The 26,312-nt window shown below is 39.2% G+C and overlaps 1 protein-coding gene across 1 annotated transcript; it reads left to right on the top strand.

The window, feature by feature from the left end:
- The first annotated feature begins 2,645 nt into the window (after nt 1-2,645).
- LOC145441731 (uncharacterized) lies at nt 2,646-25,776 on the top strand. Its single transcript, XM_080319665.1, has 26 exons — nt 2,646-2,855; nt 5,566-5,865; nt 7,321-7,587; nt 7,650-7,821; nt 8,613-8,761; nt 9,073-9,222; nt 10,310-10,604; nt 11,180-11,260; nt 11,320-11,448; nt 12,332-12,489; nt 15,529-15,750; nt 15,810-15,981; nt 16,060-16,208; nt 16,649-16,798; nt 17,192-17,489; nt 17,778-17,849; nt 17,914-18,045; nt 18,591-18,746; nt 19,703-19,896; nt 19,959-20,130; nt 20,195-20,343; nt 22,972-23,121; nt 23,392-23,689; nt 24,360-24,431; nt 24,488-24,619; nt 25,317-25,776. Exons 1-26 carry the CDS (start codon nt 2,694-2,696, stop codon nt 25,475-25,477), a joined length of 4,542 nt encoding a protein of 1,513 aa, XP_080175791.1. The 5' UTR covers nt 2,646-2,693; the 3' UTR covers nt 25,478-25,776.
- Nucleotides 25,777-26,312: the final 536 nt, after the last annotated feature.

The raw sequence follows: 26,312 nt of genomic DNA, 5'->3' as shown, positions 1-26,312 counted from the left end.
ATATTCAATATAATGATGATGAGGACAATGATGTTTAATGTTTTATAGCATCCGAATCCGAAAAAAATCCGACTGGTACCAAAAATTGGGCAAATCCTGCAATTTTGACTTGATTCGACGGAAAAATCCTGCTGAAATCAAACACTCAAGTCCATTTTAAAATCCGGATCCAGTCAATCAATCAATCAACCAGGTTTAATAATATTTTCATCGTTTCAAAACATCACAAGACTGCAATACAATGAAAAGATAGGAAGGTGTCGAAACAACTTGGAGTAGCCATTAAGATCAGACCCCACCTTAGCCTAGGCGAAGTAAATAAGAGGCATGCACACTGAATGAAAAGTAATGCAGAGAATATATGACGCGACAAGATGAGGTGGCATGTGGCGGAGGGCGAGGTCGATGTTAGGTCGTGGTCCGGTAATCCTGAAGACCGGCTAGTATTGATTTAGAAGAAATTGATTGTATTTCGACTTGAATGCGGACATGCCCGACGACTGTCGGATAGTCGGCGAGATGCTGGTCCGGGTCCGGCATACTTGATAGAGCAATGCGTTTTCTTGCATTCAGTCCTGATCATATGGTAGTTTTTCTTCGATGACGCACGTGTGCTGTACTTGTGCGCTTTTGTCTCCGAGGTGAAGTAGTCGTTGAAGTCTGGCTATACGTCAAAAATCGATAGCTCGGTGATAAAACATAAAACCCTGCTCCTGCTCCCGCTCATACTAGGGTTACCATATTTTGGCGGTCTGAAAAGAGGACACTTTTTCAAAATTTTCGGACTTGCAATACCGGAGGCAAATTCTGAAAAAATGGTTAATTTTTTGCACTTCGTGGTCGGTTGACTAAAAAATGGTCAACTTTCCTGCTCAACTCCCGAAATAGCCCCGCCGGAGCGTTACTTCAGTGCTGATTTACTGTATCTCAGTCGAATTTGGCGCTCTATTTAACCAAAGTTCTCAAAAAAGATGACAAAATCTCAAAAAAGAGGACGTATGGTAACCTTATCATAATATGGATGGTGATCACCTCTGTTGTAGACTCAAGAACACATATTGCGAGCGTATGTCCAAACAGAGCACATATCATCGCAGCACATGTTGAGTGTTCGAGAAAATGAGGGATATCTAGAGTTTGACATATCCCTGGACCAAATGCTTACCCATGGAAAAACCTTATGAGCCATGTCCTGATTAGACTTGAAAGGCGGGAAGGTGACTGGCATATATTTTCATGACCTGCGTTGCCCATCGATTCAATGCGGCTTCTTTCGTTTCTTCATTAGAAATTAAAACTTAGACTTCACTGATTTTCGAGGTAGATACTACTCTGTAATATACACTATGACCATCTGAGAAATGTTATACATCTCAGAATAGAATACATGAATGAAATACTTTGTTGTGATGACGTCATTGGTAGTAGTAGAATACGAAGTCCTGATTGGATGGAACATTTTCAAAGTGAATAACTGGCTCGTCAGCCGCCCCTACGCTACGTTGTGAGGTCTGCGGTTTTCTAGCAAAATATTCGTTATTTATAGTTCGCGTATCGGTATTTAGTCCGGCGAATGATCTGCACAAGGTCGCTAATCGTTTATGATTATTGGAATTTGGAAAAATCCTGTGTTAGTGACTCATTTGACGGTGTCTTTTGTCTCCGAGGTGAAGTAGTCGTTGAAGTCTGGCTATACGTGAAAAATCGATAGCTCGGTGATAAAACATAAAACCCTGCTCCTGCTCCTGCTCATAAACTAGGGTTACCATATTTTGGCGGTCTGATTTTTGATCTTTATACCGTAAGCATTGGTAACATTTTGTAACTTATACCGTAAGCCGTGACCCAATAAGATATATACTGTTGTCATCGTGCACCATCATTGCATGGCCCCTATTGTTTGCTTATCCTGTGACATGTGCACAAGCATATATTTATGATCGGAAAAGATTTTCTGCAAAACTATTTGGCGATTGCTTGTTACCTGTTGAAAGCAATTTTGATTTCCATGATATTGATAATAGTATCGGTTTCGTGGATTGGAATTCTCCACAGAAATTTTCCTTTATTATATTTCACTCATCTCTGCAACGCATATAGTCACACCTTACCCGGGGCTCTGCTATGATATGAATGTATTTTACCTTGAGAACGTTAGGCTAAAAAACAATTGTTTCAAGAGAGTCTTGAAGGGACAGAACACAGACTTCATTATACAATTGAATAACATATTCATAACCCGACTACATTGTTCAATTGAGTTTCAAGGCCCTCTGATATGCCGGGTTGGAATCCCGGTACGTTTAGCGTAATATATTTGGTGTGCCAAGACGGTTATCAGCGTCACACACGTGTACTCAGTAGAATCTTTCATGTGCACAAGACACCGATTCCATATTGGCTGATATGTAACTCCATTCTGTCCCAGTACATTAAGGACTGGCCTTTCTAGATTTTTAATCATTTGCAGGCTGGCTACCAATCACATGTATACTGTATGCTGTATATGAGTGATGACTTGATAATCTCTTGATCCCTTCATTCACTATAGGCCCTCCCGTCTGGCTCTGCATTATAGTATACACTTCAATGCTCTCTTTTGTTTCAACATAATTTTTTGTGTAACCAAATAAACAAATACCTTATTCATTGGCAAGGTTGTTTTTGATATCTTGTATGTAGATCTCGTAACAATGGTGGCAAGGTTCGCTGTCGGAGACACAGTTATGGCAAAATGGCCTGGAACTCAGCTTTATTTCAAGGCTACAGTCAAGAAAATTGTAAAAGACGAGAATTATGCTGATCTGCTGTTTGAAGATGGAACCGAAATGGACATACAGTTGGAAAACATTTCCGTAAGTGTTATGTATAGCCTAGGCCTACCAAAATGATGGCAGTACGCAACTGGCAAACTAAAACAAAATTTTACTTAACTACAACATAGATTGTCTCGAGACCTAATATCATTTTACCACAATCTGACTAGAAATATATATATATGTATACTTTTAAATTCTGCTTGTTGCTGCCATATTTGCAGACAAAGATTGTATGTATCAAACAGCAAATGTAACTGTTTCTTGTTGCCCGTTATACATCTGGTTGTACTATGTCTCATACCAGGTCATAGTTGAATTTCTGCATAGTCTGTATTTTGAGAGTATGACTGTCTTATGAATGCATATCAAGTATAGGGGCTAATTATTGACAGTAACATGTACCTAAATAGGCGTTTCGGAGCACAGAACTTCAATATTGCAGCAAACAATACGTTCATACATATTGCATACTTATTCCACTCGAAGCTTTTCGACTGGCCGTCTTCAGGAGTAACCGCCAGTAAATGAGGTTAACCAAGTCATTATTACGTCACAACGACAAAATTCTTTCTATATTTCGTACTTGGTTAACCTCATTTACTGGCGGTCACTCCTGAAGAGGGCCAGTCGGAAAGCTTCGAGTGGAATAAATATGCAATATGAACATATTTTTTGCTGCAGTGACATGTTCAAACCTCGCGTCAGTTTCTTTTCCGGACATCAATGCCACTATCATTTTTGTACTGTTTCATGAAATCAATTGAAACTGCACTTTAAACTTTATGGCCACATCGCCCACATAGCTGTCAATTTATTGTCATTTATGAGCTGTAGCATGTAGCATCTTTTGCTGATTTATAACTTCAACTCAGCTCGGATTCTAAATCTAATCCTAACATGAACCTACTTGAATTCAGATTTTTATTGTACCCCCCCACCTATTTAGCAACATTTAGATGCATGTTATAGCACTCTCTTGCCAGACCGTTAAGTCTTAAATAATGGATCTAATACTGCTGCTCATTCTTCCATTCTTCACTCCTTCTGTTCACTGCTGTTTTTAGTAAGTGAAGCAGTTCGGATGTAAATATGGATTGTTGTGGAGTAATTTTTAGGAAACATCTGCTGCCTGGTGATGGTGATAGGATAGCATAGACCACAACTGCTACTGGTACAGATCTAGTCCTCCATTTCAGTAAGGAAAAGGCTCTATTTTTGCATGTTTTTGAAACTTGTTCTGTCTATAAATAATGTATATAATTTCTACACTGGCAAATATTCATGTTATATATTGCAGGCCATCATTGCTATAAAGTGCAAAAGGCATCATTGTTAAGCTATTAAACATTCCTATGTTGATGTTTTGCGATGTTACACCAATTTTACTGTAAGATATTTTTGTAGTGTTTATGTGATGCTAACTAATCCATTTACTGTGATTATCTAATTTTTCAACAACATACACTTTTATTGACATTCGAGACAGCATTTAGCTTGGTTTTGTAATATTGGAAGTCGGGGTCGATATTATTTCTGTGATTCCGACTACTACAAGAGAAAATTTACTGTAATCTGATTCAAGGTCACCTGCCGTACTGCTACTAAATCAGTGCCATATGACAAGTATATATTCCTTCCCAGCTGATGGTTGTAAATTGTTAACATAAATACCATGAACCTCTTTGAACTGGAAATGAGTATTTTTGCAATCTTTTTAACAGATTATTACAATACTACAAACCACCTCATTAAATAGGCCTACGTGACCTATTAAGATGTGAGTTGTGCCAGTTTCAAATGTTCTAATATGTAATCATGTAAAGCGTTTCGATAGCCAATGCCATGATTGATCAGCTGCCACCATGGCTATGTAGGCCTATAAAAGCAATAGATCTCCACTCCATCAATTCAGTTCTCTTAGAGTGCTGTGAATATGGAAGGGAAGCAATGTGCAGATTTCAGATTCCACCCAGGACAAAATAGGCTCATTTGTAGTATTTAGGCAGAATGGCACATTTGATTCATAAGGACATAGATTGGGGTTGCATTGCACTAAAGATTTAATGAAACGATAATGAAATAATATCTGTTCCACACTTTGTTCAAAAAGGATCAGCATTGGGACAATATAGTGCGGTATGCGGTATTGGACACATTTCTCATAGAATTTCTTATTACGCTGCCCTCGTACTTCGAGAATTGGTATTTTCACACGTGTATGACATTGCAGCTATTTAGATAGCCTTTTCAAATGTTTACCAAAGTGGACTTGGTTTAACAACAACAACAACAGTGTGAACCTTGAATGTTGAACATGCTTAAAATGTCTCCGCTCCATATGCCTCATTTGGCCATTCTTATATTAAATTGCAATGTGTTTTATTAAGAGCTGAAGCATAGTGCGATACCTGTTTCATCCTATTACTACACGCTCTTCCAAGAGATGGATGGCTCTCTCCAGTCTCCTAGTGTATCATGATTATAAATAAGTAGAGGGGTAGTTTCTAATATTCTGGTTGATTGGGGATTTGGCGAAATCGATGCTCAGCTTTGAGATGCAGAAGCAATAAACTAATTGTCCTTCGTTCAAAACTTTTGAAGGTAGTCTGATAGGGTTTTGCGACTTGTTAGATTTTCGATATCATTTTTTTTTGTTGAAGTGTTCTTTTGCCTTGACTACACCACCAAATGCATTTGCTCTCATCTATCGAATCAGTGTCCTAAATTAGAATTTCAAATTTCACAGAGTGAAGCATTATTCCGTCCACCCAAGAAATCAAAATCACCAGCGCGGCGCCGCTCTCGCTCGAGGTCACCGGCACGTAGTCCAGGACGTGCAAGAAGTCAAACCAAGGCATTGCCGAGCAGGACACCCCGGACCAGGACCTCGCCGTCGCGCACTACGAGACGATCGACCAGAAGTAGTGCTTCTACGAGCACGTCGTCGACCGAGGAGCAGCCGCCTCCTTCTCCATCGAGAATGACGATCACAAAGAGCCAGAGGTTTGACAAGACGGATAAGGAGTCGAAGGAAGGATATGAGAAGGTTTGTATGTTACCATTGGTCACTGGTCATTAGAGATATGTAAAAACACTTTTTATTTTCAAATTTCTACGGGTCATAATTAAATTGTTAGGTGGCATAAAAAACGCTGCACAATTGAGACACTATTGCAGCAAACAATAGCCTATGTTCATATTGCCTAATTTATTCCACTCGAAGCTTTTCCAAGTGCTGACTCTCGTCAGGTGCGAATATCAGTTAATGCTGTTACCGGTAATCAAATTCGAAATATAGAAAGACTTTTAACGCTGTGAGATAAGAATGACTAGTACACAGAGTCAAGAATGGCAGATAACAACGCACAACTACTGTATAACAGACACTAACTCGGCTATAAAATAGCCGAAAGACAACACAACACTAATGAAATATAGAATAGAATGCTCTTTCTGGCGACACAGAATCGGCTTTTGCAGCTTTATAATAGTAGATTCGAGGACCTTTAAATGAAAATGACAAATCACAAGTAGGCCTAACTATGGAAAACTGAATGCCATTATAATGTTCGGCTTGCTCGGGCTGTTTCAAGAGGTGCTGTGTGCTGTCCTATGGCAGAATTACATGCTGTTATTTGATCGTAGTCGCGCATGGTAACTAAGGTCTCTGGTTATGAAGAAAGATATGTCATCATTCTGGTATTTTTAAATTTGCTGTGGAATTTTACAATCAAAAGTATTTTATTTGTGAATTATATCACCAGTGTTTTAACGCGGCGATTTCGATGAAGCTAAGCGATGAAGAATAAATTCAAGCTAATTGATGATTCATTTTTTCTCATTAATTAGCGCTGTCTTTGTCCTAACTCTATCACAGGTCTTTCAAGATCAAAATATCGTCATCAATGTCATGAATGCCTGGAACTATTACATGATGTTTGGGCATGGTGAAGCTGCTTGACTGTGAATGTCATTAATTCCAAAAATGGTCGAAATTACAATTTAAGGCCGCACTGCTTCCCTCAGCTGGAATTGAGCCGAATTTTGTTTGTAGTTTTTTTTTTTCAGGAAATCTAACAATTTACTCGATGACCTGGTGAAATTTGGAAAAAAGTGGTATTTTATGAATAGTCTTACTGGTTCATAAATCAATTTTCTGGTAGATTGCCAGGCACACCTTACTCAAGTTTATTGCGTCTGCTAACAGCACATATGGTGCTGGTACTGTTCGCTATAACTATTCACGAATGGAATCTGAAATCGGATTGTCTAAAATCAGAGACTTTCTTAATGACGGTACTCTCGAAGCTTTCGTGTTTATGCGTCGGTACTGCAAAGCCTACATAAACGTGGTTTGTGTTGCTTGTATGTGTATTTTTCTACTCTTCCAGTCCCAAAGAATCCTGCGAGTAGCTATCCCGGGATTAAAAATTGATCCCTTAATCTCAACCCTAGTCACTGTTTGCGGTCGCTCACTGTACAGGCTTCTGTTTTTTACCAGGTAACCACAAGGAGTTACCAAGCCAAAATCACTCTGGAAAAAGTCCAAGACGACGGTATGTCCGCGTCATCTGTCAATCGCGACGCGATCTCATCGAAGCTAGCGGAAGCGAAGCAGACCATTGAAAAAGTGAAAGATTCGATGAAAAAGCAACACAAATACGAAATGGGGGGGCCCTTTGGCGCGCTGTTGCATTACATTGCTGTTCCTATCGTTGTCATTGCTATCGTCAGCTCGTATGGGAAAAAGAAATCGGAATTGCTCAAGGTAAAACGCATGTGATATTGTTAATGGTCACATTGTCGATTTGTGAAAATTCCGTTCCTCAGCTCTCGTTGAAGGATATCTCTTGCGACTGGAAGGCATACTACGATCCCACTGCGGTGATTGTATTCGCGGAATTCTTGGTGTTTCACGCCCTGCTGTACGCTCTGCCTGTCGGGAGGATTATCGAAGGGCCGAAAACTTACTCTGGAAAAAAGACGGAGTACAGGTTGAATGGTGGGTGTGGAAAAAACTGGTTATTGCAATTTAATGTCTAGGCTTTTCACTCCGACAATGTTGAATGGCACTGTTCGTGGCAATGCCGGTGCTTCACATGCTTCGTTTAAACTTGCTATCCAATGTTTTGTCCAAAAATCTGCGGAACAAATGTACCAAAATCATGTCTGGATTCAAATGTGATAACTCTGTTTGTTTTTGATTATGTCCTAGCTGATATGTCGGCACTCATCAGCTCGTGAGAATGTTAAATTAGTGAGCACCGCATGTTCCGCATTCGTCGCTATTGGCTTTCCTTATCCTAAAACGAATACAACTGAAGTTTACATTGGAAGTCGTATCTTGTGGACATCACCTGTTTAATGCCTTGTTCGCCCAAATTGTGGGAACGTGTTTTTGTCCCCTCAGTAGTACGTACACTGCTGGTACCTTGAAAACAAACTAACATTGCAAATCAGAAAATCCTTCTGAATTTTATAACTTATGACATCTTCTGAGGTTAGAATTAGTCAAATTGGTCAAAATTAATTTCTTCTGGTTGCCTATGAGGAAAATTGTGACAAAAAGATAGGCATCCCGTGTCTGATCTGAATTTTAAGAAAATAAGTCCGTATGCAATCTTGTTTGTGTGCTAATGTGAAACTAAGGTTATAGCTTCCATTGTAACTGCATATTGATATCGTTTATTTGACATATCAGATATTGAAAAGTTAATGCCATGCTCTTATTACTGCCGGAACTATGTTGGGAGTGTTGCACGGTCGTTTTCAATATTAAATTTGTCTTGACAGCTTTTTCTTGTCTTGTCATCACGATGCTGTCGTACTGTGGTTTGACGTACATGCAAGTGCCATTGGCGATAGTCATCGACAAAACTCTGCAACTCACTGCGACCGGCCTTGTCTTCGCCTTCCTGATCAACTTTCTGGTTCACTTCAGGGTGAGTTGGGTTGCTTTGTTGAAATAGAGTTTGATAGAATGTCTCAAGACCAGAGCGGATAATTTATTTAACTTTCTCACCAGCAAGTGATATTTTCAGATTAAAGCTATAGAGGAGACGAGAATGGTGTTGTAGGATCTACCGTTTGCTTCACTTGAAACCCTTCTCAAGCCAATGCTTGTTATGAGCTGAGATTAGGCACTGGGTAATGTTTCGAATTCACCGATATCGGGTTGGGGAAACGATACAAATATGAAAGCTCAGACAGGATCAGTTGATGAGCACCCATCAAAAGGTCTGTTTCTTTACAGTCGTTCTACGCCAACGAAGACGAATTGAATCCGCGGGCAAACACGGGCTGCACGATTTATGATGTTTTCATGGGACGGGAGCTCCATCCTAAGTTTGGACGCTATTACCATTTGAAACTTCTGCTCTACAGGCCATGCATGACCGCTTGGGTGAGTTTTAAAGTGTGCGAGACCATATTCTAGCTGTTGTGTGGCAGCTCTTCAAAATTTCCACTACAACTGTGGAATAACAAGCAAGAGGCATTATTGTGATTCAAGTCCAAAATGCTTTCAAAATTCCCTACGAGCGACTTGAAATAAAAATATATATATATATCGACTTTTCAATTAGATAAAATAAAAAAGGGCAAAAGAAAACAGGAGACAAAAAGAACATAAGATAATCAGTTTTGGGCTCGTGTTAAGCGTCTCCAACGTGAAATAAAAATGCTTGTGCTCGATCACGTGGAATTGTTGAGTGATATTCAAGTAGTCAATCTCTAGCTCCCAGAAGTGATCTCTGCTTTACGCCGATTTATACTGTGCGCAGCAGATGCATTCGTTACCTTTTTTTAAATCTGACGAAACGTTACGAGTTCAATGGAATTGACTGCAATTGAAAACTAGCGACACACGCTGCATTGCACTGAATTACTGGAAAAATCTGTCACGCAAATGATAATAAATAAAGCCCAAGCGATCGTCATTTCACTTGATAATCAATAATATCCGACTGCTCGCTGCTCAAATTTCCAGTGGAATTATTGTTTAACCCACTTTTTATAACTGTTTGGTGGTATCGAACGGTTCGCATTTATAATATACTAACTTGTCTCACTTTTAACAACAGTTTCTGGTCGCATTTTCAAGTACCGCCACCAATAGATGAAAAACTGATAGTGTGGTTAAATTACTATTCTTTGAAATCACAATGAAATGGAGGTTTGGGCCGCCCGAGTCTCGAGTCATCACCCAGATTGACTCGAGTCATTTCTGTATTTTGAGAAAATGACTCGAGTCATTAGATGATCGACTCGAGTCATTACAACCCTGGCGACAACACTTTTTAGTAACATTTTTAGATCAAATTGTTCTGATTTGTAAGTAGTATTTTACCAAACTGGCTTCTAATCCAGCCAGTATGCGTTTCCCAAACCCCGACTCTAGAGGATGTTACATAGTTTGTGGCTCTGCGTCCATCAGAAGAAAATTTAACAAGAATCCAACTACACCGTCAATCATCCTAATTTAATTTCAGATCCTGGTCAACCTAATCTACGTCCAGAAGGAGCTGCTGCAGAATGGCACGGTGCGGCCGGCTGTCGGCATCCTGGCAGCGGCCCAGATTCTGTACGTAGTGATGGTCTTCTTCTGGGACGAGGCGCCTTCCGTCTACTCCTTTGACATCACGCACGAGGCGTTGGGCTTCTTGAATCTGACCGGAAACCTGGCCATTGTGCCGTTCATTTACACGGCGCCGATACGATTCCTTCTGGAACATCCGAAAGCGCGGGCTCCGCTGCCAGTGCTGGTGGCGTCTACCGTTATGCTGGGTGAGTCGCTTGGAAATCGCTACATCTAAGGGCGACACTCGAATTGTCAAACTGCCTTTAGTTCATGATTTGGCCAAGTATGGAAAGGTCACAGCTGTAAAATTGAGAGACTTGTATTATTCAATAGTATATTCATATTGAAATGAACCCGAATATTTTCGGCTGACAATTGTCAGGGGAAATCGTCAGCAACTAGTAGAGAATTGGAAAGAACATTGTATATCAACAATCGTATCACAAAATATGACGTCACCAGCATGAAAGAGAGAGCGTTCAATGTACTATTTTTAGGTGGTACACGAACTCCTTTTGTTGACCGAGTTTTGGTTGGTGTATTTTGATAAAAGTCGATTCCAAGGCACACAAATGGAATTGTGAACGGCCCTGCCCAACGATTCGAAATCGGTCGTCTCGATAATTATTCGCACAAATCCGATTATCTAACAGATGTTTGCTGATGGCAGAATTAATGGCCTTTGACTTGTATTAGCGCCTGTTTTTCCCTGGGATGATATGTTGCTGTGAACGCGTTGACATCGTTAAATTTCTCCATTAAACCCGATGTTGTGCTTCAGCTGTCGGCGTCGCGTTGGTGATCCTTTCCACCTACCAGAAGTCTTCCTTTCGGCAAAATCCCTACGATCCAAGCTTGTCGGGTAGGTTGTTGACACCACAGCGGTGCTCGATTCTGTTTTGACTTATACTTTTACCTTAGCGATCGAGAGCATTCCGCCTTCGAAGAAGGGAGGGAGCAGATTGATCACTTCCGGCTATTGGGGGTTTGTGAGGCACCCGAATTATCTCGGGGAAATCCTGCTCGGAATGGGATACGGATTGATGTGCGGTACGTCTTGTTTGAAAGTTTTAATCTTGTTGGAGTAGTTTTCAGAACAAGTTAGCGGGGTAGGTCTAGCCCGGAGGTCCTTATCCTCTAGCAGTGTTTCTTAACCTTTTTGAACTTTCAATCGAATTCAATCCATTCTCAACACCACTTCTGATGCTACCTTCGTACCTCTATTAAAATCAAGAAGACCATTCACATGAAATCGCACCTAGAGCGGAAGTAAATTTTTGAGTTGAATTAATTGGCCCAGACAATATCAATTTTTGTTGGTTGCTTATTAACTTAAGGCGCTTGGTAGAGTATAAGCATTATTCCACATATCGTACCCCCAATGTGGTGCTTTGCACCCCCCAAGGAGTCTACGGACCACTGTTCTAGGACGACCACTCCATTTTCGATTTGGAAATATTTGCAACCGATAAAAAGCTCTGCTCTAAATATAGACACTTCCATCATCTCCAGATCTGGTGATGGTTGAATTTTTGTTTAAATGAATGAATGAAAATTGAAAATGATGGAAATTTTAGATTTTTCATGTTATATTCAAGTTCATATCCATCTTCAAATTAGACCAAGTAGGTCCGTATCCGATCCAAATGTTCAAATCCAAGACCACGTTCGTCTCTGCCCTGTGTGTATTGAAGATGTAACCTCAGAATGAGAGAGAGAGAGAATCTGATTCATCAAAAACTTCAGATACGTAATTCAAACTGCTCAAGGTACAGTATTGACCGTTCGCAGAGATCAAGTTGAAAAAACACTGTATCATGAAATTTGCAAAGGTAGATGCGCCTACACAGTTGCGTAATGCGTAGTTCTTGTGCTTGCGAGATTGAGCTGCTGCAAAATGATCTGATGGTCATCGAGTATTTTCTAATTTCAGGCTTCGCCGACATCACACCGTGGCTGTATGTAATCTTTGTCGCCGGCTTGCTCGTTCATCGCAGCGTCAGAGTGGAAGAGAGAGCGAAAGAGACGCACGGTTACGCCTGGTCGGAATATTGCAAACGAGTCCGCTATCGAATCGTGCCTTACGTCTATTGAACAGCCAGTTAAACGACTGGCGATGACTTTTTTACACGTCTTCCGAATCCATTCACGCTATTGGATCGGTTGGATGTTTCCTCGTGTGGCTGTGGCAAGACAGTGACAGATTGTTAGGTTCTTGAAGTAGAACCGTGCTTACGTATTTTTCTAGTTAAAAAGTGAAATTTCAAAGTGTAGACTGATTTATTACGAAGACGAAGTGCTCTAGCTCGGGACTCCATGCAGTTTATTTTTGGTATGTAATCAAATGTTCCCGTGTGACGTAATACCTTGTAGTGACGATAATGTTTGGTGATAGTTTCGCCTTTTGCACACATCCTTTTGCTAACAAACTCACACACTAGCATTCCACCCATTTAGATTTAGTCAGTGCCTTGCGAGTTTACACATACCCTAAAACAACACAAGATTCACCAATGACAGAAATATATTGGGCTGATGATATGTGCATTTTCGGTCTAAGTTTGCATTAATTGTACTGTAAAATTGTTTTTCACCATTGTCGTACTTTTCAAGCTTTCAGGGAGAAAATCGTAGATTTGCTTGCCGTGAGTCGATAAATTGATAGTTGCCTTCTGCATTCTCATGCATGCGTTGCTATAGTTCCTACTGAAATTAGCTTGCCATCCCCCAAAATTTATGATACTATGCTACAGTAGCAATTCACATTCCCAACCTCGTCATTGTCAATATCAGACCGACGCATAAAATTCGACACAATTATGCCTGTATTCAAGCAAAAATATACCAAAGAATATTTTTGAGTACCTTTTTTGTTTTTATACTTGCCGATATTGGATGATACCTGTTTTCGTATTCCTCTCATTGTTGCCCGATATTGTTGCGATTTTTGTAGAATGAAATGTTTGCATGAGCTGTATTATCGATGGTTGTCCAATGGTACTAAACATTCTTGAGATTGTCTTGTGTACAATACTTCAAGGCTATAGGTCCACTGCATTGGACAGTCCACCCCCCTGAAACTTATGGTTTAGCAGACGTTAATGGCAAGCGTATCTTGTTTATCGTTGTTCTCATCTTGTAAGCGCTCGGTAATTTGTGTGACACAAATCGGTCAACATTGAACTGGTCGAAGTAATTTTCACCTTGGAATAACTGTATTTTTGTTCACTGTAATTTAGTGATTGTATATTTGAATGGTTGCTCATGGGGTTGGAGTCGCGCTTGAGTCGACTAGATTGCAAAGCTAAACTTCTGGGATGAAAACAAGAGATTGAAACCAATATTAAACTAAAATATTGCCAATCTGAGCGTAAGGTTTTATATGACGACTAAGCTTGTAACCTATCGAAGACGAGCCCTTTGAGCATTATGTGAAATGTTGTGAAAATCACCAAGCAGTCGTTAACGAAGTTTCAAGTAACCTGTTGATAGAACTTCATAATAATGTTGCAGCCATTGGATTTGCCATTGTGGATATATGATTTTACCGAATATGCCTTTTCGTGCCTAGTAGATTCACTGCCTAACCCGTCACTTTTAATTGCATAGAGCACTGAAGACTTATCAAACTACAGTACTTGTAACAATCATTATCAATATTTCTTCAAGTTATTGGCATAGAAAGCCTGGATCTCGGGTATTATCGTTGCAGGTGAAAGTTACTCTTTCATTCCATGTTTTGAATTTAGGACATTGTTAATGCTTTGTAAGCCTCATATCTAGTCATCACTCACTAACCTGTTGTTCGGGAAACAAAAATTTTGATATATTGTAGTAGTTGATGTAGTGTTTCTGTAGTTCTTGATCAATGTATTTACTCATTGCTCTGCATGCTGATTGAGTCCGAATCAACGGCTGTTAGATTAAAATGGGCTAACTTTAAATGCTGACTTTCTTGTGGATATCTTCCGTGTCCAGGGAAACTGGTATTTTGTATTTTCCAAGATGTGATCCTGCAGTTTTCATAGCAGGATTGCAAGAATGTTTGACTAATCTCCAAGTCACGGGTTGTCGTCTTGGCATAAACTCTTTCTATTGGAACTTATGGGATATCGGTTCTTCAGGTGGAATTTCAATGTGATGTAGTGTACAGTGTCGCATGATGCTGTTAGTGGAATTGACAATGTTCGGTTATTTTAGACCAGAAACCTCATACTGTGCCTCAAAACTGAAATATAAATCAAGGAGTCAAGGTGATTTGAAAGCGAGTTGAGAAATTAATGAAGTGACAATCACATGATAACACATTGAAATTGTACATCAGCCATTGCATTGCTCGAGACCCGGCACTTGTTATTTCCACTGGCACATGTATCAGATTTTTGGGCACACCATTTTCTCTTGGCTTTTTGAATGTGGCGGTATCCAATGACCTTGTAATCATTTCGTTACTTGTAAATAAATTGCTTGACACTGAAAATGTGCTGTTGCACTGGGGCATGGTAAGACAGTGAGGCCACAGGGAAAATGTGAGCACCGTGTGACTAAACCAAACATTGCCAGATACTTGCGAAGCACATTTTGTGTACTGATTACAGTGGCACATCTCTACTCACTCTATGACCACAGTGCCCACAATGTGTATTGGTCTGATTTGTTGATTGATTTCTTGTTGATTGTTGTACTCAGATAATCAAGCCTCAGACACGGAAGCACAATTGCAATTAAGAGTGATTAGAGAAACATCTAAAGCAAAGTGGTGATGGAAAGGTAGAGATGTAGAAGTTAATAACAGTTGCTTCTTGGTAGCGCTAACATGCTTGTGCACCGTGCAATTCTCTGCAGTTAATCGCATGTCATGACACAATCTGTGAGTCGGGTAATCACTGGAGAAACTTGAGTTTGAATGGTAGTGTGCTTTGTATATAGGCTACCTTCATGTACAGGCTCTGTCAATAAGTGCAACTGCATAAAAGATTGCTTTTAGCGCTGGATAGTACCGTCAGTAAATATTTGCTATGTCAATACTTGCTTTAGTAGTGATAGTATGCCTGTGAACTTAAATGATTCTCGACTGATAACTGCTCGGTACCATAAGCTGTTACTGTTTCTCTTTAGGGTGTATAATTTTGGTTTATAATTGGCATCATAGGCGAGATAGTTGAAATGTCTCTTAGAAGAAAGGCTGAGACCTCTGACCAGAGTGATCCTAGCATACGTGATACAAAATCACCAAGTCATGGCTATGAGTTTGGTGGACCAATTGGAGTCATTGGCCAAATGATATCAATGCCCAGTTTTGTCATTGCAATCATTTCAAGCTATGAGGCGACTGGCTGCGAATTCAAGAAGGTAAGTACTGATATGCAATGTTTTACCGTGTGAATATCCCTGAGAAATGATGTTAACAGTTCAGGCCGAGCCTCATCAGCATGGATCCAAAAGATTATTATGATGCTGATGCGATAATTTTAGTGCTGTGTTACTTGATCTTCCACTGCATGGTATATGCGATACCTGTAGGACGGACTATGAAAGGCCCTATGACCTACTCAGGAAAAAAAGTGGAATATCGCTTTAACGGTATGTGTTGCAAGCCTATAGGCCGTAGGTCTGTTGTAGAAGCTGACCGGTTTACTGTTTGCATATTATTCTCAACAGCAATGCTTACTCTGATTCTTTCCCTTGGAGTTTACGTCGCTGCAGTCTACCAAAATTACCCTGTCACCGTAGTGTATGACAAGATGGTCCCCATGGCAGCCTTCTCGTGTGTATTGTCTTTCATCGTGAATATTCTGCTTCATATCAAGGTAAGTTGATACTTATACTCTGCGGAACATTCTGTTAGCCTCGGAATTGAAAATTGAAAAAAATACCTTGTTCACTTCTTCGCATTACATCTGATACTGATCAAGCATTCATTTTCGTTAATCTCCCAAACATTTCATAAGACTAGTATGAGTCCACAGCCAAAATGCTTATTCACATTATCTAGGCTCAGGTCCACTATGATTGCAAAGACTACCTACTGTCCTATCTTTTCATTGTATCACAGTCTTGTGGTGATTTGAAATTATGAAATTATTAATGAATTGATACTGGTTGATTGCTATATGCGAGGAATCTTGAATTCCTAGATGTGCAACATGAATATTGAATTCTATTTTCCCTGCAAAATATCGACATCCAACATTAATTGCATCGAAAATGTGCTACGTACTAAAAAACTTCAACAAAATTTCTGTTGTAGTCATACTCTGCAACAGACGATGAGATAAATCCAGGAGCAAAGTCTGGAAATGTAGTATACGACTTCTTCATGGGGCGAGAGCTGCACCCAAGGCTTGGGCGATATTACCACTTCAAACTGCTTATCTACAGATATGTAATGACAGCTTGGGTAAGATGCTAAATTAGGACTATTTGTCCTCCGTTTTGCTATTCAATGTCTTCGGGGTTATGAAGAGAATATATCGGACTGACTGACTGTGAAGTCTGCTACATGCCATCTGGGGGGCCATACGTGGTCGTGGTTACACGTATCAAAAAGCTATGGATATCCTTTTCACTATGATGTGTGATTGTTGTACCAGTAGCCTCGCTATTATGAACATCAGAGTAGATCGAAAGTAAGTTCAAGTATTCAAGTTTATTGGTGTTGTCCTGGCAGTCAGCTCCCGTCTTGCTTTATTCCATTGTTTATTGCTTCTCGAGTGTGTTTTGAATCTGTTTGTGAACCTGTATGTCCCGTAAGATTTAGTGCAGATTTTGATTTTGTAATTGCTTGCTTTAGATTTTGATTAACCTGATGTACGCCCAGAAGGAGTATGAAAAATTTGGGGATGTCCAGCTGTCTCTCATTGTAATCGTTGCTGCCCAAATCATCTACTGTGTTGCTGTATTTTTCTGGGACGAGGAGCAAACGATCTACACCTTCGACATCAAAAATGAAGGCTTGGGATTTCAAAATATCTTTGGAAACTTTGCGATTGTACCCTTCATTTACACAAACCACAGCAGATATTTGATCGAACACCATAATGACCCGACGGTTTCGACACCAATATTGGTAGCAGCGGCAATTTTCATGAGTAAGACTTATGATTTACATTCAATCCAGTTCTTCGGTGTAAATTTCAATTTGAGTTGCGATCTGATGAGTGGTTGATGGATTGCATTATAGTATTAGACAACATATGTCCATACATGCATAATTCTTTTCCACAATATGAGCATGATCATTTATAAAATGAAGAGTGTCCATTTCACAGCGAAACCATGTTAGTAGTACCGGAAGCTCGAATTGTGAACAATTTCCATTAAAGATTTGTTTTTGATTTGCTGAATATATGCATGTTTCAAAATCCTGCTACATTCAGGTCTTGGTCTCTACCTCGTCATTAAATCAAACTATGAGAAGATGTTTATTAGGAGAAATCCTCAACTGAAAGGTTCGGAAATTTATCGCGTTTCCTCATTAATTATATATTATATTGCAATGTTCCGATTTATAAGGTGTGAAAACGATTGCTCCAACTAAGGAAGGGGTCACGAGAAGACTGTTGATTTCCGGAGTGTGGGGATTCGTTCGGCACCCTAATTACCTCGGTGAAATGCTACTTGGATTAGGTTTCGGTCTGGCTTGTGGTAAGCAAGAAACTTTGTTTTATTTAGTCTGTCGGCATATTACCTAAAATAGCAAAAACGTCTTGGTAGCAATAACCTGAATTATGCAACATGATTGGTCATCGTTGGTACTCGAAGTAGGTAAGCCACTCGAGTTGAAACACAATTAAACAGTTTCCAAGTATCCCACTCAAGTTGGAGCACAATTAACAGTTTCCAAGTAAGTATTCTAGGACTAGTTCTGTCTAAAACTGAAGTTTAGAAATAGTCTAAAATCGTAGCACTTGATGTAGTGCTAGAACTAACTCAGTTAGCATGTACTGACCAACTCTGGAGCGTCTGACATCAACCGGTCAGTGATGTGTTTCGGCTCTGGCCGAGTTAGGCCGGTACCACCGACTTACTCGCTGGGTGCTTGGCACTCTATGATAGCGAGGAGAGAAATTGTGGGTTGTGTTTGGTGGAACTTTATAAATAAAAATGGGTTGCCTAAAATCTTTGGCAAGTCGTTCCATTCTTCCTTGATGATTCATTGCCCAATACATTTCAATTTCATGTTTGAACAGGATTCGCGGATTTCTTTCCCTGGTTTTATTTTGTTTTCGTGATGGGGATATTGAGTCAACGGGCTCTACGAGATGAAGTCGCCTGTCGGGATTCACACGGCGAAGCATGGAATGATTATTGTCGAAGAGTTCGCTATAGAGTGTTGCCTTACGTATTTTGAGTTGGTTTAGTCCACCATACGTTGAATTAAAAGATTGATCTGTTGGATAGAGACGAGACGATGAAACTTTATTTACTATATCCTTTGTTCTGCTGAACTTGCCCAGATTTGTTATGCAACTATTTGTCTTGAATAAATTTCCCATAAGAGCTCTATGTTCTCCTGTAGAATGACATTTGAAAGATCAATCTGTCAAATTCCTACTGCGTATCTGCATACTCTCTGGTCTTCTGGTCTAATGCAAACTTTTTGATGAATGGAACACTTTTGCGGTAGTTCATTTAGTATATTACTTATATTACTTTTTTCATATCTTTTCGTGTTGCCAATAAATATAGACGTGAATGTCAAAATTTGGTGCGTGAACTGCAGAAATATAGAGCATAGAAGCATCATTTGTCTCTATAGCTTCAAGGAATGCAACAACGTTATCAGGAATAAGTTGTTAGAGTTATCTAAGATGTCAAAATGAAGATGTCAAAATGTGATTTATTGTGTAGCTTTCAATGTGGTTGCTGCGTCGATATACACCCCAACATTATGTGATGCGATCTGCAAGCCTAATTGGGATTCCAAGTGGTAAGGAGATGCAGATCATAATCGAACAATGTCTTTCTTGGTTCAGAGTGTCTGACTTGGGTGATAGATATATATTTCATCCATTGCATGGTTTGCCTTTTGACTAATCAACGATAGTTTGTAAATTTATGTCTAAAATGGAGATGTTTGTTAGCATAATGTTCAGTCATTCAATGATGAAATTGTAATGAATCAGTTGTCTTTGTTGCTGTCGTTAACTAACATCGTCTGGTCGTCAATATTTTCTTAGGGACAGGAAGACTTGGAATTGATCATTATTCGGTTTTGTGAGCGAGTACTGATCGTTCCTACCGACGTCCTTTCATTTGTTTTCAGGAACTACCATACTTTTATAGCTGGTAAATTAAATCCGTTTGAAAATGTCTGCAAGAAGAAGAAGGGATGCGTCATCCGAAAAGGATCTTGAGGATTCCATTAAAAAGTCGCGAAATCATGGATTTGAGTTCGGTGGGCCAATTGGGGCTATGGCACAAATGATGACACTTCCATTCTTAGTCATTGCAATTGTGAGAAGTTACGAGACAACCGGCTGTGAATTCAAGAAGGTGAGCAACATAGACTATGCCGCTTTGACTGCTTGAAGTTTTCTCACCAAATAATTTAACAGTTGAGGCTGGATGACATAAGCATGGATCCGAATGATTATTATGATCCTGACGCCATAAAGTTGGTGCTGAGTTACTTGTTCTTCCATTGCGTTGTGTATGCTATACCTGTTGGAAGAACTATGGAAGGCCCTGTAACTTATTCTGGAAAAAAAGTGGAATATCGGTTCAATGGTATGATCCGTCAGCCATGGTTTGTAGTAGGTGAGTGTTTTATACATATTTTCTATTTTCACAGCAATGCTAACTCTCTTCCTTTCACTCGGGATTTATGCCGCTATGGTTTACCTGAATTATCCTGTCACGGTGGTGTATGACAAAATGGTCCCCATTACAGCCTTCTCGTGTGTATTGTCATTCATAGTGAATATTCTGCTTCATATCAAGGTAAGTTATTTATCTTTATTGCATATACCCGTGCCCAAATGAAATAATACTGTATAGTTACACAATGTGACTATCACATGCATTTCTGGGAGTATTGAATGGTTCGTCATATCTATTTCAATCGACTAGTTATCCAGGGTTGTAATGACTTGAGTCATGACTCGACTCGAGTCACGATTCTCTGATGACTCGACTTGACTCGAGTCATTTATTCAAAATACGGAAATGACTCGACTTGGACTCGAGTCATTGCGCATGACTCGGACCAAGTCATTGACCAGAGACTCACACGGCCAAGACCGACATTTCATTGTAATTCCGAAGCCAACACACTATTGGGATTTCATCTGTTGGTACTGGTACTTGGAAATGCGACCATAAACTGCTAAAAGTGAGGAAAATTGGTATGTTATAAATGCGAACCATTCGATATCACCAAACGGAGTTATAAAAAGTGGGTTTACCAAGACTTCAACCGGAAACTAAGCAGTCAACACAATGACTTGGACTCGGACTCGAGTCATAATACCATGACTCGGACTCGGCACTCTGCTCGCTGACTTGGACTTGGACTTGACTCGGTGGTGAATTGAAATGACTCGACTTGACTCGAGTCAAAACTATAAAAGTGAGATTGACTTGTGACTTGGAGCCTTATGACTCAACCCCGTAAGTTATCCCGATACACGGTTATATTACTTGGTGTATTATTTCGTTCAATTGATATTTCATTCATCATTTCAATCCTTAATTTTGGCATGCCTTGAAAGAATGTGATAGTTATGCAGATTACACTGGTCAACAAAATGAAATTTTTTTTTTAGGCAGAACATCTGAGAGCCGTTTCTGGGGTTTTTGAGGTTGCTGATTACGAATATCACATTAGTTTTGTCAGATTGGCTCTCTGTCAGAAGATATTTATACACCTAAAAAAGCCTAAAATTACTGTATTTACCATTAAATATTTCACTTGGTAGGAAGAAAATCGTAGTTTTTTCTAATTTTGTACTGCGCATAAATGGCTAATTGACTATATGAAGAACCCTCATGTCATTCTCAGTCATTCTATCAATATTAACATGGCATGATGCGAAATATTTGTTAGTCAAAAAAGCAGTTTGTCAAGCCTAAAAATTGTACTTTTGCAAAACGAAAATTCATATTCCCCTGTATCAATTGGTCATTCTACCAAGATTAAAGAGGAGTATAAAACTATAAAATTTGTCCCTGAAAGGCTTAACTATAATACTCATATGTGTCTCATTTCTTTTGACTGGTAAATAGATAATTTTCCAGAGTCAACAAAGTGGGTATACCTAGTCACCCTATCAAACGAGAAGATTAAATCTGGTATCTGGTATATTCAAATACCGATGAAAGATTCCAATTTCACATTAGGAGGATTTCACAGCATGTAATTTCTCCTAAGATGACTACAAACAGTTATTCCGAAAATTCGTATCTGTATATCGAAAACTTGGAACAAACATGAGCATAGAAGTTCACGTTCTGTTCAGTCATCTTGATACATTTCCCGATCATCTTGTTGATTAGCAAGGGGAGAGGTTCTAACAAGACAGCAAAAGAAAGATTCCAGGGCAGATGAGATAAACCATTGAACATATTATGTCAGACCATTGCCGGAACCTTTCGAGAAACTGCACTAAATAGCTGACAGGTGAAAATCGTACAAAAAAAATTTCGATTTAAAATATATCAATTATAGTGTATTCCAACTGATTATTTCAAATTTACTATAGGTGGTTGACATAAAACTGATTGAATTAATGCCACGTTATTTGAGTATCTAGGTAAATACTTAAATACATGAATGGAGTTTATTTATGTACATGATATCCGTGAAAGTATGTAACTATGATAAATCTAATACCCCTGGCCCTAAATATAGTGATGTTGCTGTATTTTGATTTAATATAGTCTTCTGTGTGTAAAAATAACAAGTAGATTGAATTTCTAAACTTTATAGTACGACTAAGCCGAATTTATATCTAGTCATTACCGCAAAAATGGGAGATTTTGGTCAAAATAGCCCCATGGGTTATCTCCATATATGGAGTGCAACAAGAGCCAATTTGAAAAAACTAAGGTCATATTCGGAATCAGTGCCCTTCAGTACCCCCAAAACCACGCTTACTTTGTCTGCCTAAAAATATGTGTTGACCAGTGTTATATTTCGACATGTGCGCACTTTTGGCTGTAATAAGCCATTAAGTCTGTAGTATCAAAGGATGGCAACATATAAATGTTTATGGTCACCTGAGTTACATTCTCCTAATTAGGTCAATATTTTGTATCGTCAATATACGACACATGCTAGAATATATGGCTGTAATCTATCGCAGACACAAAGTAGAAAGTTAATGAGAAATTTAGTTTTGCTAGGATCACAAAACCAGCACACACATCGAGATGTATATGGGCAATTAATATTCTACCCTCCATCACTAAACATCTACACTCTACAGTCATTTGAAGAATTACCAAACTGCATACCTAATCAAGTTAAGAACTAACTTAGCATTCTTTTGTTGAACAAGCAAACCATCCTGACGAACCTTGACAGTAATATATCAAATCAGTAAATTAAAATAGAAAATTTTATTTCAGTCTTTCGCAGCACCGTATGATGAGGTGAATCCAGGTGCGAAGTCGGGAAATGTCATTTATGACTTCTTCATGGGCCGAGAGCTTCATCCTAGACTTGGCAGATACTTCCATTTCAAACTTTTGGTCTACAGATATGTAGTGACAGCTTGGGTAAGAATATCAGGCTTTACATATAGTGAATCCCTGAGTGAACCATGCGTGATTCGTAGAATGGTCTCTTCTGACCCCAGCAGGGACCAAGTGTCATGTTTACTACTGATGAAAGGTATTCAATTTGAGGTATCGGCTTCATGAAACCAGTGGTAACATAATTTATAAAATATAAATTGTAAATCTATGTAAGGCAGAGTAACTAAATACTCTCGAAAGTGATGATTTGTAGCTGGCCCGTGTCTTTGATAACATGTCAACATGCTTTAGATTTTGATGCACCTAATGTACGTCCAGAGAGAGTATGGGGAACACGGGAACGTCAAGTCGTCTCTCATAATCATTGTTGCCGCTCAAATCTTCTATTGCATTGCTGTATTCTTCTGGGACGAGGAACAGACTATCTATTCGTTCGATATCAAAAACGAAGGCTTGGGATTTCAAAATATTTTTGGAAATTTTGCGATAGTGCCATTCATTTACACAAACCACAGCAGATACTTGATTGACCATCACGACGACTCGACAGTTTCGCTGCCAATATTGGTATCAGCGGTTGTTGTCTTGGGTATGTATTTCTTTCCCATTCACACTAGAAAATACAGAATATAATAATGTTTATATCATTCAAAAACTCCATCCATGTTTTTTGCTATACTCAATTGACTCTGTCTTTAGTTAAAGGGCGTTGTGACTTGCTGGGGACTGTCATGCATCTAAATTTCCCAACAGTGGATCCATTAAAAATGTTTATCTATTGTGATTTGTCGACCGTAATATATGGGGCCCTGAGCTTGCATTTTTGTGTAGTTACCACAGTCCTGTTAAGGTGGTGATTGTATAATAGGGTCTTCAAAAATGTTTTTTTTTCAAGTCTTGCTTCCTAAGAGATTGAATCGTCAGTTTTAAATTTTGAATTATAAAATATTTTTAAAAGTAATTTTCAAATTTTATTGGCTACCGCTACCCTCTGAAACTGATACATTGTCTACAAAAACGATGCAAAACAAATTTGACTCAATTCCAACCTGTAGAAGTTATTTGAGTTTCTCGTCGATAATTCTGGGATTACCCACCATCAATCCTTTTTTTTTCGTCGTTACGTACTGTTGTCCAACGGACCGCGCAGAGAGATGGTGAATGTGCGCAGATCCGTGAAAAATTAGAGGGAACATTGCCCGCAAGCAATATATTTTCCTATCATTCTTCTTGCGCTTTTCAAATTATATTATGTTTAGTTCTTGGTCTTTACCTGGTCATACAATCGAATTACGAGAAAATGGATATCAGAAGAAATCCGCATATGAAAGGTTTGAAAGCTGATTTTCATTGTCATTTCAAATCTATTGCAAAGCTAACATGTCAGGCACGAAAACCATTACGCCAACCAAAAAAGGAGTGACAAGAAGATTGCTAGTATCAGGAGTGTGGGGGTTCGTTCGTCACCCAAACTATCTCGGTGAAATGCTACTCGGATTGGGATTCGGTCTAGCTTGTGGTGGGTTTAATGTTTATGTTCTCGCCTCTACAATTGTACTTCCACATCAAGTAGCCCCTGTATCATAGTAATCGAACGTATATTCGAAAATTTCTTCTATTTGTAGTGCATCAGTCACAAAAATGCATCTTGAAATTTTCAAAGAAGCCATCTCTGAATAACTCGACCAAATCCTCGGGATATCTAGGACAAAAATATGTAACGTCCTGGTATTGAAACTACTCGACTTAAGTAGTTTTCACACCTTAATTTTCTAATCCCACATGCTTCAATTAGTATCGACATGTGTTACTTCTACCTGAAATTGAGTAGAAATATACAGCTTTGTGTACTTCTACTTGAGAAGAGTACCAATGCGGACGACCTGCATCAACATGCGACACTGCATATTATTTGAAGAGTTGAGTATATAAATGATAAATGACTACAGATTGGTATAGCTTAATTTTACAATTCAGGATGATACTGAATCCACAAATTCTGAAGGACAGCATCTCCCAACACAGAATGTAGGGAGAACTTGCCCGAGTGAAAGTTATGTTTGGACAAGTTTCGTCCATCATTCATGCAAAAATATTTAAAACCTGTCATTTTCCCCTGAGGTCCATTTGATTTCATCCTTGGGTTCTGTTAGGAAAAATAGTAGTTGCTCAATTACAAGTCGAAGGTAAATCGATGGCTCCCCATTCTTTTTCAGGATTTGACGACTTTTTTCCCTGGTTTTATCTCGTCTTTGTCATGGGAGTGTTAGGTCATCGTTCTTTTCGAGACGAAGTAGCCTGTCGGGAATCACATGGTGAAGCATGGAATGAGTACTGTCGAAGAGTTCGCTATCGCGTGATACCATATGTGTTTTGAGATTCATTCCTAACAATATTCCATATTGAACTACATATGTTGACTTCGCGTGCAAAAGTTCCCGGATGCAATGGTAGTGTTTCAGAGTTTGATAAATATCCAAGGGGCGTGTAACTTTTTTGCGGGGCTGTAACGTGATTATCTTGTCATTCTTTTAAAATGAAGTAATTTATATAGTATTGTAGATAATTCAAGCATCGCACATAATTTTATACTTGAACAATTTCACTACTTTTTGCTGCATATTTTTGCCCAGCCACAATTGGTGACTAATGATCTAGATATATTTTCAATTGATATTATTGACTGTTGATCAGAGCGTAGCATTTGAATGTAGGTTGAGAGTATGTATTTGTTGTTTTAAGGTGGGTATTCATTACAAATATCACCGAGTGCACTCGGCTTTTTTGATAAGATTCGATAACTGGTAAGTAGCCTGCACTTCGATCGGTTGCTCGACTGGACATAGATAGCTAAGTTTGCTACTTTATTTTGGAGAAGCGAGGTTGAGAGTGTCGAGCAGTGCATACAGTGACTAATTTAGGCACAGTAGGATTATATGTTTCTGTCACTCAATCTCCAATCTGTGTAACACAATCTCATGAAGTGAACGGGATCAAAGCATATCCAAGTTGTCCAATAACTGCTTTCAGTTTTCAGCATTGTTGACAGAACCTCTGATTACAGCAAACTTCTTGCAAAGCACTGGTTGACCTGTGACCACATTCCTCTTCAAAAGTGCCACACATGGGTTGCTTGGGTTTGGCAAAAGTGACACGGTCAACGTGGTGATGGTGAGCTTACCTAATGACATGGTAGCTATGGACTGACGGCA

Source organism: Botryllus schlosseri, chromosome 6 (genome assembly GCF_051294905.1).
Source record: "Botryllus schlosseri isolate E-star chromosome 6, Bs_hap1, whole genome shotgun sequence".
Taxonomy (NCBI): domain Eukaryota; kingdom Metazoa; phylum Chordata; class Ascidiacea; order Stolidobranchia; family Styelidae; genus Botryllus; species Botryllus schlosseri.
The sequence above is the reverse complement of the archived record's forward strand: the minus strand, read 5'-3'. Positions and strand labels throughout refer to the sequence as shown.

Bases quoted from the DNA above. Each gene is read 5' to 3' on its own strand.
- LOC145441731 (XM_080319665.1), top strand. From the start codon at position 2,694: ATGGTGGCAAGGTTCGCTGTCGGAGACACAGTTATGGCAAAATGGCCT. The intron at 17,490-17,777 runs GTAAGACTTATG...TGCTACATTCAG, and splicing joins AGCAGCGGCAATTTTCATGA to GTCTTGGTCTCTACCTCGTC. The intron at 17,850-17,913 runs GTTCGGAAATTT...CCGATTTATAAG, and splicing joins GAGAAATCCTCAACTGAAAG to GTGTGAAAACGATTGCTCCA.